At 40.8% G+C, this 20,281-nt stretch overlaps 1 protein-coding gene across 4 annotated transcripts in view; it reads right to left on the bottom strand.

The window, feature by feature from the left end:
* Nucleotides 1-20,281, bottom strand: part of LOC124553650 (ATP-binding cassette sub-family F member 2) — an 86,936-nt gene that overhangs the window by 38,037 nt on the left and 28,618 nt on the right. For all 4 annotated transcript variants that reach the window (XM_047127528.1, XM_047127527.1, XM_047127529.1 and 1 more), the window contains exons 7-8: nucleotides 19,924-20,019; nucleotides 9,807-9,986 (exon numbers count right to left, since the gene is read on the bottom strand). In XM_047127528.1, coding sequence (XP_046983484.1) covers nucleotides 9,807-9,986; nucleotides 19,924-20,019 — 276 coding nt within the window. The remainder of the gene's footprint in view (nucleotides 1-9,806; nucleotides 9,987-19,923; nucleotides 20,020-20,281) is intronic.

The raw sequence follows: 20,281 nt of genomic DNA, 5'->3' as shown, positions 1-20,281 counted from the left end.
AAAGCCTCTTTCAACTGCGACATTTCCAACTTCAGCACGAACTTTAAGTTATGGTTTGCACTTTCCAGTAAATTCATCAGAAAGTGATCAAGGAGGGCAGGAGAAAGTGGAGATGGACAGAGACGGGGGAGGGGGGGAGGGGGGGGGGAGGTTAAGACACATCCAAGCAACTTGTGGCTGGAAACAGCTAGTGTTTCAATATGTTCAAACAAACTTGTTTCTTTATCTCTGCATCATATGGATGAATCCCAACAATGTGATACACACTCTCATTTCACACGGAGTTTGTGGGGGGTGGGCAAACTGATGCACTAACCAACTACCAGCAACAAAGTAGAAGGTAAACATATATGCTAGAGCCTAATCACACTCCATTGCTGCTAATCTTGAGAAAAAGCAATCATTAATGAAATGGCAAATATGGAGGGTGTAGCTAACAATTGACACAGTCTATTTTAACTCTGCAGAAATATATAAAACAGCCGAACACAGATGTCACAAAATTACCAAAAATTTCATTGGTCTACACTTATTCATTCCCAGTACAATTTAAAAAGAAATTAAAGGATATGTCCATTACTATAACAGCATCAGCATGGTGTATATTATTAGGTATAGACAAATAGGTGAAATGTGCATCTTGGGATGTCACATAGCCACAAATACTGCAATAGCTTACAGATTAATGCCTCAAACCTGTTGATGTCACTAGGTTTGAAAGTAGTTTTATTCCTATACTTTAAGCTGACATGCACAGAATGAAAAATTTTTGTCTTCACCCAACATAACCTATATAAGTAAGCCATGTTATGAAGTCATTCATTGATAAGTTTACTACATAAACAGGAAGGAAATAATTACAATGAAGCATTTTATGTCAATTAAAATAATACATTTTTGAAAATATAATATAATTGGACAGACAAAGAAACTACTCATCAAGAGGTGGCAAGCACCCCCCCCCCCCCCCCCACCATCTACCACAAAAGAGTCCACTCTGCTCTTATTAGCTCGTGTACGATGTTTAGTCAGTAACTCTGTTTTGTATATTACCCTATCTACCACCTTTAAGCTCACAGGTTTTCAAATCTCATTTGGTGTAATGCCAAACGAATCAGTCTTTTCTTCTCATCCCTCCCTATAAGCTCCCCTAACCAGGGGGGTTCAGGGCAACTTTTGCAAATTTCCTAAACCTCGCCAGTCCTTTTTATTCACCTCTTTTCATTCCTATTTAATCCTTCTGCTAGAAGGTGCCACTGGTTCTGAAAGCTTGTGAATTCCAGTATCTTTATGTGTGTGTTCTGCCATCACTTGGTGAGTAGATTTTTTTATGTATCCAATTGCACTATATGAAACATTTTGGTACCATACAATTAGCGAACTGTATACAGTACTTTTTCCAATTTTTGTTGTTGTTATTCTTATAAAACATCACACTGTAAAATGTCTATTTCCGTAATACTTTAGTAACTTCCTGTAACTCCATAATTAAGGTGATAAGGCTATAACAATTACGGACAATCTGTAATAGTTGACAGCCATGGTGCTCTACTGTAATAATGAAATACACCGGGATGTAAAATCACTGTAATCAAACTTCGAGTTGGAGAACTGGTTCAGTTCTCACCTGACTGTCTAAAAAGACTACTGTATGTCACAGCATAGAGCCATTGCATCAGCTCTGGTTTAGGAAACACTCTGCATACAGAGTGATTTTACTCAATGGGCACTACTGAAGGAAATGATCACATAGGATTTAAGAAGAAAAGGACATATGAAGACATATGGATAGATCACAATTTGTTAATGATGAAGAGTATGCTGAAGTTTAACAGAATAATCAGGAAGAATCAATGCACAAAGAAGTGGGATACAGATGTTATAGGAAGTTCTCTGAGGCAACGGATACTGTGCTAATGAAAAACTCAGTAGGCAGTTCAGTTGAAGAGGAATGGACATTTCCATAAAGTGCAATCACAGAACTTCGAAAGAAAAATATTGGTACAAGGTAGGTAACTGCAAAGAAACCATGGATAACTGAAAAATATTTAATGCTGGAAGTATAAAAATGTGCAAGGATATTCAGGAAAACAGAAATACAAGTCACTTAGGAACAAATATATATGAAGTGCGGGTAAGCTATGGCAAAATGGCTATATGAAAAATGTGAGGAAGTCAAAATAGAAATGATTTTCAGGAGGACTGAGTCAGTATATTAAAGTCTGTGAAATTAAAAGCAAGGGCGGTAACATTAGGATTGCAATTAGAATTCTTCTGTTAAATGCAGACGGGAGAGTGGATACATGGCAAGAGAACACTGAGGGCCTCTGAGTGGGAGCACTTGTCTGATGACGTGACAGAGGAATAAACAGAAGATGATCTAGAAGAGACAGGGGATCCAACATTAGAATCAGAATTTAGAAAAGCTTTGGAAGACTTAAAATTAAATAAGAAGGGATAGATAACATTACTTCAGAATTCCTAAAATCATTGGGGAAGTGGCAACAAAACTATTATCCAGATTGAATGTTATGAGACTGGCTATACACTGCCAGACTTTCAGAGGAACATCATCCACCCAACTCCCAAGGTTGCAAGAGGTGACAAGTGTGGCAATTACCACACCATCAGTTTAACAACGCACATCCAAGTTACTGACAAGAATAGTATGTACAGAAGAATGGAAAGATAACTGACCTCTTTTAGATGAGAATCAGTTTGATTTTAGGAAAAGTAAATACACCAGAGAGGCAGTTCTGATGTAGCAGTTGATAATGGAAGCAAGATTGAAGAAAACTCAAGACACATTCATAGGATTTGCTGACTTGGAAAAGGCATTTGACAATGTAAAATAGTGCAAGCTGTTTGAAATCATGAGAGGAGTAAGGGTAAGTTATAGGAAAAGATGGGTAATATACAATATGGTCAAGAACCAAGAAAGAACAGTAAGACTGGAAGATCAAGAACAAAGCGCACAGATTAAAAATGGTGTAAGACAGGGATGGAATCTTTCGTGGCTTCTGTTCAGTCCGTACTCTGGAGAAGCAATGATGGAAATAAAAGAAAGGTCAAGAGTGGAATCAAAATTCTACACACACAAAAAAAAGTTTTTCATCACACCAGTTCCCAGAACTGCTTAAGATAGATGTTGACTGTGGATATTGTATCACAGACACAATCCATATGACTGTTCAGAGGGGTCACTAAACCCACCCAAAGATGTAAACAACAATGCATGAGCAGCGCCTATTAGACAGAGGTGGTCCGACAACCTATCAGTTCCACTCATCCCACCAGGAAGGAGGTACATGGCTCATGTTGTCTGTAGATCAACCATGCCTAGACAGTCAATACCACAGTTTGATTGCATCTGCATAGTTACTCTGTGCCAGGAAGGACTCAACAATAGAAGTGTCCAGGCATCTCAGAGTGAACCAAAGTAGTGATGTTCGGACATGGAGGAGATAGAGAGAGACAGGAACAGACGACGACATGCCTCGCTCAGGCCGCCCCAGGGCCACTACTGCAGTGGATGGCCGCTATCTGTGGAATATGGCTCGGAGGAACCTTGACAGCAATGCCACCATGTTGAATAATGCTTTTCATGCAGCCACAGGATGTCGTGTTATGACTCAAACTGTGCGCAACAGGCTGCATGATGCACAACTTCACTCCTGACGTCCACAGCAAGGCCCATCTTTGCAACCACAACACCATGCAGCGCGCCACAGATGGACTAAACAACATGCGGAGTGGACTGCTCAGGATTGGCATAATGTTCTCTTCACACATGAGTGTTGCACATGCCTTCAACCAGACAATCGTTGGAGACATGTTTGGAGGCAACCCAGTCAGGCTGAACATCTTAGACACTGTCCAGCGAGTGCAGCAGGGTGAAGGTTTCCTGCTGTTTGGAGGTGGCATTATGTGGGGCCAACATACACCACTGGTGGCCACAGAAGGCATTCTAACGGCTGTACGATACGTGAATGCCATCCTCCAACCAATAGTGCAACCCTAATCGGCAGCATATTGGCAAGGCATTCGTCTTCGTGGACAACAATTCACGCCCCCATCGTGCACATCTTGTGAATGACTTCTTTCAGGATAACGACATCGCTCGACTACAGTGGCCAGCATGTTCTCCAGACATGAACCCTATCAAACATGGCTGGGCTAGACTGAAAAGGGCTGTTTATGGGCAATGTGACCCACCAACCACCCTGAGGGATCTACACCAAATTGCCATTGAGGAGTGGGACCAACAGTGCCTTGATGAACTTGTGGATAGTATGCCACGACGAATACAGGCATGCATCAATGCAAGAGGACGTGCTACTGGGTATAAGAGGTACCGATGTGTACAGCGATCTGGACCACCACCTCTGAAGGTGATACAACATTAAATGTGTGGTTTTCATGAGCAATAAGTTTGGAACTAATGTTTATACTGATCTCTATTACAATTTTCTATACCTGTTCTGGAACTCTCAGAACCGAGGTGATGCAAAACTTTTGATGTGTTTAGATGCAAGGGTATCAATAATGATTATTCACTGATGACATTGCTATCCTCAGTGAAAGTGAAGAAAAATTACTGGTTCTGCTGAATGGAATAAACAGTCCAATGAGAACAGAATATGGACTGAGAATAAACTGAAGGAAGACTAAAGTAATGAGAAGTAGCAGAACTGAGAACAATGAGAAACTTAACATTAGGACTGGTGATCACGAAGTAGATGAATTTACGTAATTATGCTACCTAGACAGCAAATTAACCTGTAACAGAGCATGGATGACGTAAAAATCAGCGCAGCGCTAGCAAAAAGGGGCTTCCTGGCCACGAGAAGTCTACTAGTATCAAAATTATGTCTTAATCTGGAGGAGGAAATTTCTGTGAATGTATGTATGGAAAACTGCATTGCATAACAGTGAGACATGGGGGATGGGAAAACCAGACCAGAAGAGAATCTAAGCATATTAGATGTGATGCTACAGAATGTTGAAAATTAGGTGGAATGATATGGAAAGGAATATATGGAAGATACTGGCAAGGAGAAGGGAAAGGACTATAGAGCATTTGTTAACACATCAGGGAATATCTTCCATGGTACTAGAGGGATCTGCAGAGGGTAAAGAGTGTGGAGGAAAACAGAATGGAATACATCCAGCAAATAATTGAGGACATACGTTGCAGTTGCTGATGCGAGATGAAAAGGTTGGCACAGGTTAGGAATTTGTGGCAGGTCTGTCAGAAGACTGAATGACTTTAAACAGAAGAAGAAGAAAATTCAGAGGTAGTACATCCACTTAAAGGCGAAGATAAAGGCTCTGTGACAGTAGCTTTCAATTATCAAAAGCACATATGAGAAGGGATCGGTTGGTAGGACATGTTCTGAGGCATCAAGGGATCACCAATTTAGTATTGGAGGGCAGTGTGGATAGTAAAAATCGTAGAGGGAGACCAAGAGATGAATACACTAAGCAGATTCAGAAGGATGTAGGTTGCAGTAGGTACTGGGAGATGATGAAGCTTGCACAGGATAGAGTAGCATGGAGAGCTGCATCAAACTAGTCTCAGGACTGAAGACGACAACGACAACAACAACAACAACATATGAGAACAGAGCAGGCAGATAGGAAAGTTTTGCCTGTACTAGTGTTTCAGCTAGACACTGAAGCACCATCCATATGTACTGCCAAAGGCTCATCTTGCAACTGTGGAGGCAGGGTCATCTATAGGGAGGACAGATGAGCCTCATCCGAGAGACATTGTTGAAGGGTTACCAGTCCCATGAGCCAGTTGGCAAATTTCCTTGCCCACACAAAGAGAACAAACTGTTGCCAATGCTTGCAGTTAACCATAGTGTAGGGATTCTCCGTAGCGCAAAAATAGATGTCTTGGAGGTGAACGGTTGTAAAGACAGCATCATCTGCGAGAAGGACGGGCGACATATCCCAGCACAGCGGCTGCCCGGGTGATGAACCTACGACCAAAGAGTCACTGTGGATACGAGTCTCGACATACTGAGGCCAGTACGCATTATGATACAGATAGTGACAGTTTTCTCAGAGGATGTTCCACACAGTTGTCTGGACTACCTCGCGCTGGACCAGCTTCGTGCCGATTTGATGATCTCTGTCAAAGATCTTTTATCTCCACTTTGAAGTGGGTGTACCTCCCTAAGAACGCATTTCCAGCCATATTAACCCAGTCAACAAGACCAAAAAAATTTGGAGGGGGAAGAAAAAAATCATGCAGTTTCTAATTTCTGTACAGTGGTATAAGGAAGTGCCATGAACAACATACTAAAAATTCTGAGCAATGGAGTCTTTAGTGTTGCTGCGGCTGGTGGTGGTTGAAGATGAATTTATGTTTTTATTCAGTAACTCTAAAACTGGAACTTCCACTAACAATGTTTCCCAGTAATAAACTACGTTAACTTTACAACAAGAAAGAACTGATTCATTTCTCTCTCTAGGACTAAGTTTACAATTTGAAAGGGATGGAAAATCACAGATTATTAAAAATATTATTTTAACTGTATAAAATTAGCATTTATTTTTAAATGAAGTGGGTTAAAAACAGATACTAATGTGTGAACCATGTCAGACTGTAGTAGAGCCATATTAACACCCACTGGCTTACAAAGCTGGCTCACAGCAGGTTGCCAGTTTTAAGTTTATTATTATATTGCTGGCTGTGAGACAGGCCAAGCAGCTATACCTTTTTCTTCATGTTTCTTCTTCTCTATTAGGTGATAACATGAAATTTACATACCATTGGAAATCTAAGAAATCAATCTGTTTAGTGGTGTATAAGACAACATTTCTTTCAATATTTCGTGAGTTAGAAGCAATCATTCTCAGGTTTTGTTAGGTTTATCCCCCCCCCAATTCCATTAAGAAAGCACACCCCAGAAATTATGTAGTGTGCAAAGCCAGGAATAAGAGAAGTGATACACAGTAAGAGTGTGAGAAATGTCAATTGGCACTGCATATGGCTGTATTTTTTCGGGTATTCCATGCCAATAAAAACTTCTGAAACAGTTATTATCTTCATTCCTCATCACTTCAACAAATAGCAAGGCGTGGCAGGGTGCTCTCTCGCTATCCATTAAACAATCAGTCCACCTACATGGACAGGTTTCAGGTTATCTGCCCCTTCACTCTGCAATTGTAGATACTCGTTTAGCAGACAAAAGCATCATTAATGAAAATTCAACTGAATACCTGCAATGCAAAGGGCACATAACTCCAGTCCATGGACACTAGCTGAAAGTTAAACTATTGACTGCTCGGGATTCTTGCACGACTCATTTGTGGGGGGAAAAGTCTAAAATTTCCTTTTACTTGGTTTATTATCTTTAAAATAAAGAAAATGGCTACCAAGTCTGCATTTAATATCCCAACATCAATTATGAAATGTTACCAAGTGTCTGTAACAAGTTCACACCCAAAAGCAGCCAAAAGATACTTAGTCTGACTCAATATTTTAAATATCCTAGACAGTCACTGACCTGCAACCACTTGAAAGTTAAAACATTTAGTTGTTCGGTAGGCATCTTGAGAAGTGCTCGCCATAATGTCTCATTATCTGCACAAAATGTGCCACACACAGTTTATGAATGACATGAAATGTTCACACGCGAATATCGCCTAAAAATAAATCACTGACAAGGCTCCATTTTCACAAAATACTGAATACTGTACTCACTCTTCATCAACCACAAGACCCGATCTAACATCTGAGTATCTTCTTTTCGGTACAAATTTGATCAGCACAATTGAACATGTGTTTCCCAGAAGACAGCTTCCGAGCAACTATATTGACTCAAAGATCTGAGGCACAAAGCCCTACTCAAACACTTGGGAAATGCTGAATTCCTACTGGCTAGTATGCTAAGCGCCTAATCATATCATCTCGAGCACTTCTATACTCACAGTATTTCTAATGTCAGCCAATATGATTACCACGTAAGCAATAAAAACTAGAAATTTCGAAATTCCAAAACTAAATAAAATTTAATGAGAACAAAATACAATTCCTTTCCACAAAATAAATTACTAATAAATTTAATATTCAACGCTCCTCCTGCTGCCTTTCACAAAATCAAACTCACTCTGACATAGGTCACAAATTCCCTTATTGCACAACAACTTTCTCACGCACACATTTACATAGTTTTAATACAATATTACATTCTCACTTTAAGTATGTCCTCTGTTCAGCCTCTCAGTCCCTCCAAAATACTCCTACAACCAAAACGGGATGAAATAATAATTTTCCATTAATTACATCAGAAATCTGTGGTAATGAAACTAAAGAAAATTCCAGAAAAATAGATTATATGAACCTAACCTATCCTCTTGGTTGTAGTTTGAATTGATACTATAGATGAATAATTTTCAGTCTCTAACACAGTTTCACAATGCCAGCACAGTTGTGTGTTTTAGGTAAATATTTATATTTCCGAAAGTATTGAAATTACTGATTTGAAATTTTATCAGTATGACTGAGTTATCCATAGAAATTGGTATACTAAGTATGAAAAAGATTGATTAATATTTAATAGCACTTCTTGAGATTCACCGAGTGTACGTGTAACATATTGCACGTAGCATTCACCAAGTACACAGCTCACTCAGTCCAGCAGCCAGCACCAACTGTCCCAGCGCGAGAACCGAAATCTCCTCTCTTCACGTATGCACAGCAAGCTACACATTCAGTGTAAGGTAACAATTCACAATAATTTGCAACCCTATAATAGTAAGAATAGATTTATAAAGAATTCTCCCTCCTAACATTGCACAAAAATTGAAGAATGGAAACTCCAGATGCATATAAAAATGTAGGAAAACATAGATTGCTACTTACTGTAACGATAACACATTAAGTCACAGATGGGCACAAGTAAAAGACATTTACACATAAGCTTCCAGTCACAGCCTTTATCAGAAAGAGAAACGCACACCATGCATGCACACCAGCAAGCCCACCTCATGAACACTACCACCCACTCCAGCAGCTCGGGCCAGAATATGCTTGCTTGTGTGAATGAATGGTGTGTGTTCCTCTTTCTGATGAAGGCTGTGACTAAAAGCTTACGTGTCTCTTACTTGTGCCTGTCTGCAACTTAATGTGTTCTCTCTACAGTAAATAGCAATCCATCTTCTCCAAGTGTTGATACTGCACAAAAATTTGTGACTACACAAATTTCTTCCCTCAATTTTCCTTCACTGGCTGGACTATGTCCATAAGACAGTTTTTACTCCCTATTTTCCCAGTGATTGCTTCCTGACCTTTGCCTCAACTTAGCAAAATCATCCTGTACACATACATACTGTCACTTCAATAAACAGCAGATCTATATTAAATATTTTAAAAAGATATCCGAGACAATTATTTTGTCATTGATAAATAACTACACTTTACTTTGATGTAAAATAAAATGGAATTTTTAAGACTAACGCAAAAGTAATCGGCATAAAATATACTCTAAGTTATATGTCCAGAGAACATAATCTGCAACTGTCATTATTGAAACAAGTAAACAAGTGGCATCTTCTCTGAGTCACTAAAAGGCCCTTTTTTTTTTGAGGAAAGCAATATAAACATTCTAAAAGTCATTCATGTTCTGCACTGTCATGTAGAAAATCTACTATATAGATAAATTTGCTGTACAGGGTATGTACCTACAAAGCCTGATGCCGTTGCAATCATCTAACTGTTGAAGGTCTGTTTGTGAACGTTTATACAAAGTAATGTCACAGTACGGAGGCATCACGACCCCACACTCACTCACCTGTACCATGATGACCGGCGGTGGGATACTGCCGCAGGACGGAAAGTAGAAGTGCACCGTCTTATCGGTCGTGACACGCTCCGTCAGCCCCTGTGCCACCATCTTGGCCAGTGTCTTCTCCTTCGATTGCGCCTGTCGGGCCAGCTTGGCACTGCCGTGACCGAACCTCGCGATATAGTTCTGAAAATAATGTCGTGCACTCCGTCACACCAGATGACTGCAAAAGCGAATCACTGTACTGGCAGTGCCACCAATAATCCAGTCTGAACTCTCCCAGTTTTATTTAGTACTAGTGAACCCGGAAATGCTTCGAAACTGCTAAATATGCATGGAAACTGCATATACATCCTGAATTTTTAGCGCCCTCTCTCTGCCCGCATTCTCGTCCACACCCCCACTCCCTCTCCCCTATATGTTTCCTCCTCCACCTATTCTTTGTGCATAACCAATCCTCCCATCCACCTCTTCCTACCCCCTCTCTATGGCCGTTTCCATCTGACCGTTTAGTACAGTACTGTGTAAAAATGTGAAGTAAATCAATGAAGATCTTTTCAAGATTTTTGATAACATTATTTCTCTTTCATATATTACATAAAGGCCTTTACATATGTCTGCTTGCGGATGGATTTGTGCGGATGGATTTGTGTGTATTCCTGTCCTTTTTTCCCCCTAAAGTAAATCTTTCCGCTCCCGGGATTGGAATGACTCCTTACCCTCTCCCTTAAAACCCATATCCTTTCGTCTTTCCCTCTCCTTCCCTCTTTCCTGATGAAGCAACCGTGGGTTGCGAAAGCTTGAAATTTTGTGTGTGTGTGTGTGTGTGTGTGTGTGTGTGTGTGTGTGTTTTCTTATTGTGTCTATCTACCAGCACTTTTCTCGTTTGGTAAGTCACAGCATCTTTGTTTTTATATATATTTTTCCCACGTGGAATGTTGCCCTCTATTATATTTATATGTGTAATATTACAAAAAGACAATATTATGAAAAGGAGTGTTGCTACTGACTGTATAGCAGAGATGCCGAGTCGCACACAGACCAACAAGACTGTCCAAAAGTAAGCTTTCAGCCTCTAGACACACACACACACACACACACACACACACACACACACACACACACACACACACACACACACACACACAGAGAGAGAGAGAGAGAGAGAGAGAGAGAGAGAGTCTGGCTGCTGACACCAGACTGCAAACAGGACCGCATGCTGGGAGAAGCAATGGAGTGGTGAGGGCAAGGGAGGAGGCTGGGGCACAGAAGGGGATGGTTGGGAGGGTAAGAGTGGGGAATGGTAAAGTGCAGCTGCAGGAAGTGTACAGGGATGAGGTGGAAAGAGGGTAGGGCAACTAGGTGTAGTCAGGAGGTTAGATGGATGGCAGGGGGGAGAGGGGGGGGGGGGGGGGGTTAGGGAAAAAGGAGAGAAGTAGAAAGACTGGGTGCAATGGTGGATTACAGAGATGTGTAGTGCTGGAATGGGAAAAGGGAAGGGGGTGGATTGGTAAAAGCAAAGACTAACGACAGTTGAGACCACGAGGGCACAGGCCATTTAGATCCTTTCCACCAACACCAGCTTTTCTGAAGTGCACTGGTGGGAAATCTCCCTGCAATATAGCCTTCGTTCCTGTAATCCTTCTGACCTCAACATACGAAATATTGACAAACTCTTGTAAAATTACAGCGAGAACTTTCAGAGATGATATTAAACAGGTCCACAAGAGCTCTATGCCCAGATAAGTTTACAGTGCAGGAGCCTTAGGAAAGACCAATGTCCTCTCAAAACCTCCACATATCTCATATACAAATTATCTGGTTGTCAAGTGCAGTATTTACGTATGTATTTTTTGTTATGTTACACAAACAATGTGAGTGATAGTTTGCATGTGTGTGGTTTTCCACATAATTGAGGAGGCACAGTACCTAATAACCTCAGAAAGACCAGCACAATGCAAGAGATGCAGAATAACACATATTCAACACCACACAAAATACTTTGTACACTTTTGCACTTGACAATGAGTAGAATTTCTCAAAACGCATCATGCTAACCATGAACAAATATGTAACTAGTGCAGTATTTCAATATTTAAATAATGAATTACAGCTGCAGGCTTTCAAAAACATCGATTATGATGTATGAAATTGTGTCAAACATTCCTACTGCCCAGAGAGTTATCAGTTCCAGTTACATCAGCAGTTTTTATTACATAATAAACCTTTATTAGATAAACAAGTACCTGACAAGTATTTTGATGTCTGTTATGTAAATGTATCATACATAAAAGGCGAGAATACAAGGGGGTATCCTATACGCAACTTTTACAGCTTAAAATGTTATTTTGCACATTTTACATTTTCCTGTGTTTTACACCATTTTTCTGAAGTGCCTTGAAAAGTGTAAAAACACAGTTTCACTGTATTATTATTATTATTATTATTATTTCTTTCTTCTCTCAGACATTATGTCTGGTCAAAAATGGAAAGTGACGTGGACGTTGATCAAGCGTGACTTCCTTTTAACTGTACGGTATATGTTATATTGCATTTAGGAACTTTCGGGTAATTGAACACTGTATATATTGCCTTTTCTTAGCCATGTGTTGGATGCGTCTTGATCGATGTGTGGCTGTGTTAGATGATACGGGTGCTTGCCATGAAGTGTTTTCTTTTTCCAATTTACTTTCTTTGTATATGTTGATGTTATGTGATCTAAAGGGTTGTAGAAGTGGTTAAGAAATTGCAGTGGTGTAGCTGATGTATTTATACGAGTGATTGCTTTGTGTATTTTGCTAGTTTCTGCGCGTTCTAGAAAGAATTTCCTTAAATTGTCTACCCGTCCATAATGTAGGTTTTTTATGTCGATAAATCCCCTTCCTCCTTCCTTTCTGCCTAATGGGAATCTTTCTGTTGCTGAATGTATGTGATGTATTCTATATTTGTGGCATTATGATCGTGTAAGTGTATTGAGTGCTTCTAGGTCTGTGTTACTCCATTTCACTACTCCAAATGAGTAGGTCAATATTGGTATAGCGTAAGTATTTATAGCTTTTGTCTTGTTTCTTGCTGTCAATTCTGTTTTCAGTATTTTTGTTAGTCTTTGTCTATAATTTTCTTTTAGTTCTTTTTTGATATTTGCATTATCTATTACTATTTTTTGTCTGTATCCTAGATATTTATAGGCATCTGTTTTTTTCCATCGCTTCTATGCAGTCGCTGTGGTTATCCAATATGTAATCTTCCTGTTTAGTGTGTTTTCCCTTGCCTATGCTATTTTTCTTACATTTGTCTGTTCCAAAAGCCATATTTATATCATTGCTGAATACTTCTGTTATCTTTAGTGATTGGTTGAGTTGTTGATTTGTTGCTGCCAGTAGTTTTAGATCATCCATGTATAGCAAATGTGTGATTTTGTGTGGGTATGTTCCAGTAATATTGTATCCATAATTTGTATTATTTAGCATGTTGGATAGTGGGTTCAGAGCAAGGCAGAACCAGAAAGGACTTAATGATTCTCCTTGGTATATTCCACACTTAATCTGTATTGGCTGTGATGTGATATTATTTGAATTTGTTTGGATATTACGTGTGGTTTTCCAATTTTTCATTACTATGTTTAGGAAATGTATCAATTTAGGATCTACTTTGTATATTTCCAATATTTGTAGTAACCATGAGTGGGGTACACTATCAAAAGCTTTTTGGTAATCAATCTATGCGTAGTGTAGGGACCTTTGTTTACTTTTAGCTTGATATGTCCCCCTGCATCTATTATCAGTTGCTCTTTATATCCTCGTGCTTCTTTGCAACAGCCTTTTTGTTCTTCATTTATTATTTTGTTCTGTGTTGTATGTGCCATTAATTTCTGTGTAATGACTGAAGTAAATATTTTGTATATTGTTGGTAGGCATGTTATGGGGCGATATTTTGCTGGGTTTGCTTTGTCTGTTTGATCTTTAGGTTTCAGGTAAGTTATTCCATGTGTAAGTGTATCAGGGAATGTGTATGGGTCTGCAATGTAACTGTTAAATAATAATAATAATAATAATAATAATAATAATAATAATAATAATAATAATAATAATCTTTCTTTCTTTTCTCAGACGTTATGTCTGGTCAAAAATGGAAAGTGACGCGGACCTTGATCAAGCGTGACTTCCTTTGAATTTTTTATTATTATTATAATTATTATTATTATTACTATTATCCTGAGGGAGGGGAACAAGAAAAAGAGACCACGAGGGTAGCCTTTCTAACATATGCAGGACCTATATTTGCTAAGATCAGCAGAATACTGAAAAAGCTCAATATCAAGAGAGTGTTCTGCCACCAAACAAGATCAGGGCACTTCTTGGAACGATTAAGGATGATCTGGGATTGAGAAAACCTGGTATCTACCACATACCACGTGAATGCAGTATGTCTTACATTGGCCAGAGCACCAGGACCTTGGACATAAGATGTAAAGAGCATCAAAGGCGTACCAGGCTACAACAATCCACTAAATCGGCAATAGCAGAACACTGCTTGGAACTTGAGCACACCATGAATTATGATAAAACCAGGATCTTATCTCAGACCGCCAAATTTTGGGATAGCGTCATCATCACTGAATCGTTCAAAATCCAGATGACAGAGAACTTGATAAACAGGGAAGCTGGATACTAACCCAGCACGGCGTGGAACTCGGCTTTGGACCTATTACAACAACAACAACAGAAGAAAACAAGACCAGGAGAATGACAGGGGCACCGGAGAAAGTCTGAACGGTCACCAACAGCAGACGCAGCCTGTCGACGGTGCGAGGAAAGCATATGGCGGGCACCAACCTAGTAGGGAATGCCATAAAATGGCCACCACCGGGGAAAACAGCGGATGCGGGCACAGATGGAAGGCAGAACATCAGGTGACGAACTGACACGTTCACAGCGGGAGCGGACGGCGTAGGAAACGCCGGACACCATCCAAACATAAATACAGGACACAGTCAGCCTGTCGTTCAGTCACAGGAAGCACCTGATGAAGACACCACGGTATGACGTTGAAATACTGTGTTAGAAAAACGCAACCACTGGCAGTACACCCTATTCAACGAGATGTCACAAAACTGCCAGGAAAGTCTAAGAAATTACATTGCAAGACTCTATGGGGAGGAAATGTGCAAGAAGATGAAGTTACTGGAAAAGTTATGACAGCACAAAGAGAGGATGGTGAGCGCACTCATTTTCCTATTTAGGTGCATAGAAGACGTGACACTGTTTTTGCCAAAATTAAACACCATATAACATGTAAGGCTGCTAACAGAATTGAGCATCACGCCAGTATGGCCATGGTAAGGGAAAGGATCCGTGATATGTGGCATAGAGTGGATGTCACCTCCAGGGATCTGCTTTGACTACACTTGGACTTGGCAAACAACTTAGCACCAGAGGACTGGAACAGGGTGGACAGTACGTCATGGTCGCTGGCGGCATGCATTATACACAATGCTACAGCTCGACAACTGGCAAAATTTGAGCGTAGGAATAAAAAAGTGCAACAGGCACACGATACTCTCAAGGTGGTAAATTTGCGTGGTCGCCCATTAGAAGATTCCACCTTAAAAGTACTCAGAAGGGGCCTCAACTTTGCAGTCACTATTAGAGACTTGCCAATTTCCAGTTAGAGACTTGCCAATTTCCAGTTTCATTAGCTCTGTGGAGCAAGTGGTCAACACACTACCATCGAGCGTTCCAAAAGAGATTCGGAGAGAGACGTGCAGGGCGCTCACCAAAGCCAGACCACCCAAAAGAAACATTTCAAGACATGAGAGGATGGCCTCAAGAGTTTGCAGGAAGATGAAAGAGTAGTGGTGTTACCGGCAGACAAGGTGAACTCTACTGTTGTACTGTTGAAGACTGACTATGACCAGAAGATCAGCCAACTTTTAGAGGACCCTGCTTACAGTCCACTAGAGAACGACCCCATCGATAGAGTGGACAGGAAAACCAGAGCTCTGGTCAAGGAAACAGGATGGTCTGAGAAGGTTGTCGAGCAACTAAAAGCTAAGACAACAGTACCACTTAGATTACATGGATTGTCCAAGGTCCATAAAGAGAGTATACCGTTGCGTCCTATTGTGAGCAATATTGGTGCAGCCACCTATCCTACAGCCACCCACCTTAAGATGATGATAGCACCGTATATGGGAAAGTGTGTCCACCACATCCGCAACTCATCAGACTTGGTAGAACGTCTCAAAAACAAAGACATCATGGTCAGCTTCGATGTTGTGTCTCCATTCACTAGGATACAACTTCAGGAGACACTTGATTTAATCAGTGAAAAATCTGGTGGAGCTGTGTTGGACCTTTTCAAGCGTATCTTAACATCGACCTACTTCCTATGTGGAGACAAATTTTATGAACAGACTGAAGGAGTGGTGATGGGTAGTCCATTATCTCCGGTAGTGGCAAATCTGTTTATGAAGAGATTCGAGGATGAGGCACTTACGACCGCTGCCTACAAGCCGACCTCTTTCTTTAGGTACATTGATGACACATTTGTCATCTGGCCACATGGTGGGGAAAAACTGAGAGTTTCTTGACCATCTGAACTCTAGACACCCCAGCATTAAGTTCACAATGTAGCTAGAAAATAATAGTCAACTTCCTTTCCTGGATGTTCTGATGAAAATGAAGACAGATGCTACATTAGGCTATAGTGTGTATAGAAAACCTACACACACCGACTCATAACTACAAGCAGACAGCTGCCATCATCCGGAACAGAAGAATGGGGTTCTGAGAACTCTTGTTCACCGAGCCAAAACACTGTTCGAATCAGACAGCTTGGCTGCAGAGTTAGAACACCTACAGCAAGTGTTCACAGGCAATGGATACTCATCAGGGGACATCCACAAGGTGCTACATCCTCCAGACAACCTGATACTGAGGGAGGGGAACAAGAAGGAGATGCCAGGAGGGTAGCTTTATACCATATGCAGGGCCTATATCTGCTAAGATCAGCAGAATACTGAAAAAACACAATATCAAGAGTGTGTTCAGCCCACCAAACAAGATCAGGGCACTTCTTGGAACAGTTAAGCATGACCTGGGGGTCGAGAAAACCTGGTATCTACCACATACATGTGAATGCGGTATGTCTTACATTGGCCAGGACCTTGGACATAAGATGTAAAGAGCACCAAAGGCATACCAGGCTACAACAAGCCACTAAATCGGCAATAGCAGAACACTGCTTGGAACTTGAGCACACCATGAATTATGATAAAACCAGGATCTTATCTCAAGACCCCCAAATTTTGGTATAGTGTCATCACTGAATCGATCGAAATCAAGATGACAGAACTTGATAAACCGGGAAGCTGGGTACCAACTCAGCACGGCATGGAACCCAGCTTCGGACCTCTTACAAAAAGAATGGAAGAAAATACATGACCAGGAGAATGACAGGGGCACTGGAGAAAGTCAGAACAGTCTCCAACAGCAAACGCAGCCTGTCGACAGTGCGAGGAACGTGTCTGACAGGGGCCAACCTAATATGGAATGCCATGAAACGGCCGCCACCGGGGAAACAGCAGAAGCAGGCACGGATGGAAGACGGAACACCTGGTGACAAACCAATACGGTCACGCTGGAGAAAGTCGGAATGGTCAACAACAGCAAACAGCCTGTCGACAGTGCTAGGAACGCACCTGGTGGGCGGAACATCCGGCGACCAACCAACATTGTAGTGGTGTGAGCGGATGGCGTAGGGAATGCCAGACACCATCCAGACAAATACGGGAGACAGTCAGCCTGTCATTCAGTCACAGGAAGCACCTGATGAAGACGCCGAAGTACGGCGTCGAAATATTTTGTTAGAAAAATGTAGACCACCAGCAGTCCATCCAATTCAACGAGATGGCACGCTGATTCTTATCCACAACAACAACAACAACAACAACAACAACTTGGCATGAGGTCAATGTAAAATGAATACATTTTAATTTTGGGAAATGTATCACGATGTTCAGAACCCGACTGGTGAGTGAGTCATCAATGATTTTGTACATATTTATGGTTTTAGGAATTTGTGTTTGGAAGTAAAATAGTGTTACTGCATTGGCTGGGCGTTAACGTTAGCATAGTTTTCAGTCAGGGTTGATACAGAGGAAAGAGACAAGAACAGTAATCCGAGAGTAGTGGGATCGAGTCCATATCTGGAAACATTTCTTTTTCTTATTTTCGATTTTTATGTTGCTTTGGAATTAGTGTCCACAGAGAAGAAATAAAAACTCTGAGGTTTGCCCATATCATCATCATCATCATCATCATCATCATCATCATCATCATAGAGACAGCAAAGGGCTTGAAAGAGCAGTTGAATGGAATGGACATTGTTTTGAAAGGAGCATATAAGATGAACATCAGCAAAAGCGAAGAAAGTATTATGGAATGTACCAGAATTAAATCGGGTGATGCTGGGGAATAAGATTACAAAACAAAACACTAAGTTGTAGATGAGTTTTGGGCAACAAAATAAATGAAAACAGTCAAAGTGGAAAGGATATAAAATGCAGACTGGCAAGAGCAAGAAAGGCGTTTCTGAAGAAGAGCAATTTGTTAAAATCAAGTGCAGATGTAAGTGTCAGGAAGTCTTTTCAGCAATGTATAGAAGTGAAACATGGACGATACAGAGTTTAGACAAGAAGACAGTAGAAGCTTTTGAAATGTAATGCTACAGAAAAGTGCTAAAGATTAGATGGGTAGATCACATAACTAATGGGGTAGTGCTGATCAGTATTGGGAAGACAAGAAATCTGTGGAACAACTTGGTCAAAAGAAGGGATCTGTTGATAAGACACATTCTGAGAGCATTAAATGATCAATTTATTACTCGAGGAGGGTGGGTGAGGTAAAAATCTTAGACAGAGAAGAAGAGATTTATACAGTGAGCAGGTTCAGATTTATGTAGGCTGCAGTAGTTATTTGGGTGTGATGAGGCTTGCACAGGATACATTAGCATGAAGAGCTGCATCAAACAGCCTTTGGACTAAAGACCACAAGACCACAACAACCAGGTTCCTTACACAGCAGAAAACCAAAATAATGCTCAATATATAGTATTTATTAATATTTTCATAAAAGGCTTGAAAACTAAAGAGCAACAAAACTTTGGAATTGCAAATAAATTTCCAGGGAGGGATTGTAAGGCATACATGAGAACTTACATAAAATTACAGACTTATTATTTTGTAGTTTTTAGTAGTGCTGGTGTGATATTCACTATAAAAAGTAAGGCAAAGTCTTCTTGGCAACTTTCACACTTCATATAACACTGCATTTTTACAATTACTTGGTGGTTTTACAGTTTCTATAGAAAATCAAATTGTTTACATTCATCAGAGATTCTCCATCGCACAGTGCTGCAGCAAATCATGAGCAACACATTTCTTCCAATGGCAATGGAATGGAATGTATTTTGAAGCAGTCTTCTCGGGGTGTGATATCTCTCTCTCTCCCTCCCTCCCTCTCTCTCTCTCTCTCTCTCCCCCTCTCTCTCTCTCCTCTCTCTCTCTCTCTCTCTCTCTCTCTCTCTCTCTCTCTCTCTCTCTCGCACGCACACGCACGTCAAATTATTGAATGAAACTGTTTTGAAGTGTCCCAGATTCTGATGAAGTAACATTCCTACATTTTGCCCAGTACTCGCCCACCAACTTTTTGTTTGCTTTTTGTTTTTACACCTTTTATGGCAATATTAATAATAGTGAGCATTATTTTGGTTTATTTACAATGTACGTAACACATTAATGTAAAAATTGAAAATAAAGTTTCTGCATAAGGTCCCAATCCCACACTCTTCAGCTTACCATTCTGTCCTCTCTCCACGGTGACAACCATTGCCTTGAAACCATGTTATCACAAAAAACTCCCGCATCACCCACCCTGCGACAAAACAATTTTTCCCAACTGGTTGGCCATAGAACTCCCACTTCTGTCCGAGCCCTATGTAAACCATAAATCTGGACGCTACTGGTGACGGGTAGGTGAGGTCCCATGCCTAGTAGAGACTACTACGGGACACACCAGAATGTTGCCAATGGCACCTGTCGTACAATTTTCTAGGGACGTACCTTCATGTGGGCGATCTGGTCCTGCTCCCAGTTGTACTGCTTCATCTGGTTCTCCAACAGCTCCAGCCTCGTCCGCACAAACGCGTCGTAGTTCCCCTGAAAACAGAGAGGAACAAGAGGATTGGTCCAAGAAACTGCAGAGCCACTGCACCAACTACCAAAGTCTCACGGCTGTCTACACTATTGTGCTGTCCTCCGGCCCACCGCTACACCTGCAGTCCAACACAACCTCTTTGCCTTTACATACGATTGCCTGTGTCTGTATATGTGCGGATGGATATGTGTGTGTGTGTGTGTGTGTGTGTGTGTGTGTGTGTGTGTGTGTGTGTGTCACTATCAACATACCAACGCTTTCTTT

This window comes from Schistocerca americana, chromosome 11, assembly GCF_021461395.2.
Source record: "Schistocerca americana isolate TAMUIC-IGC-003095 chromosome 11, iqSchAmer2.1, whole genome shotgun sequence".
Taxonomy (NCBI): Eukaryota; Metazoa; Arthropoda; class Insecta; order Orthoptera; family Acrididae; genus Schistocerca; species Schistocerca americana.
The sequence above is the reverse complement of the archived record's forward strand: the minus strand, read 5'-3'. Positions and strand labels throughout refer to the sequence as shown.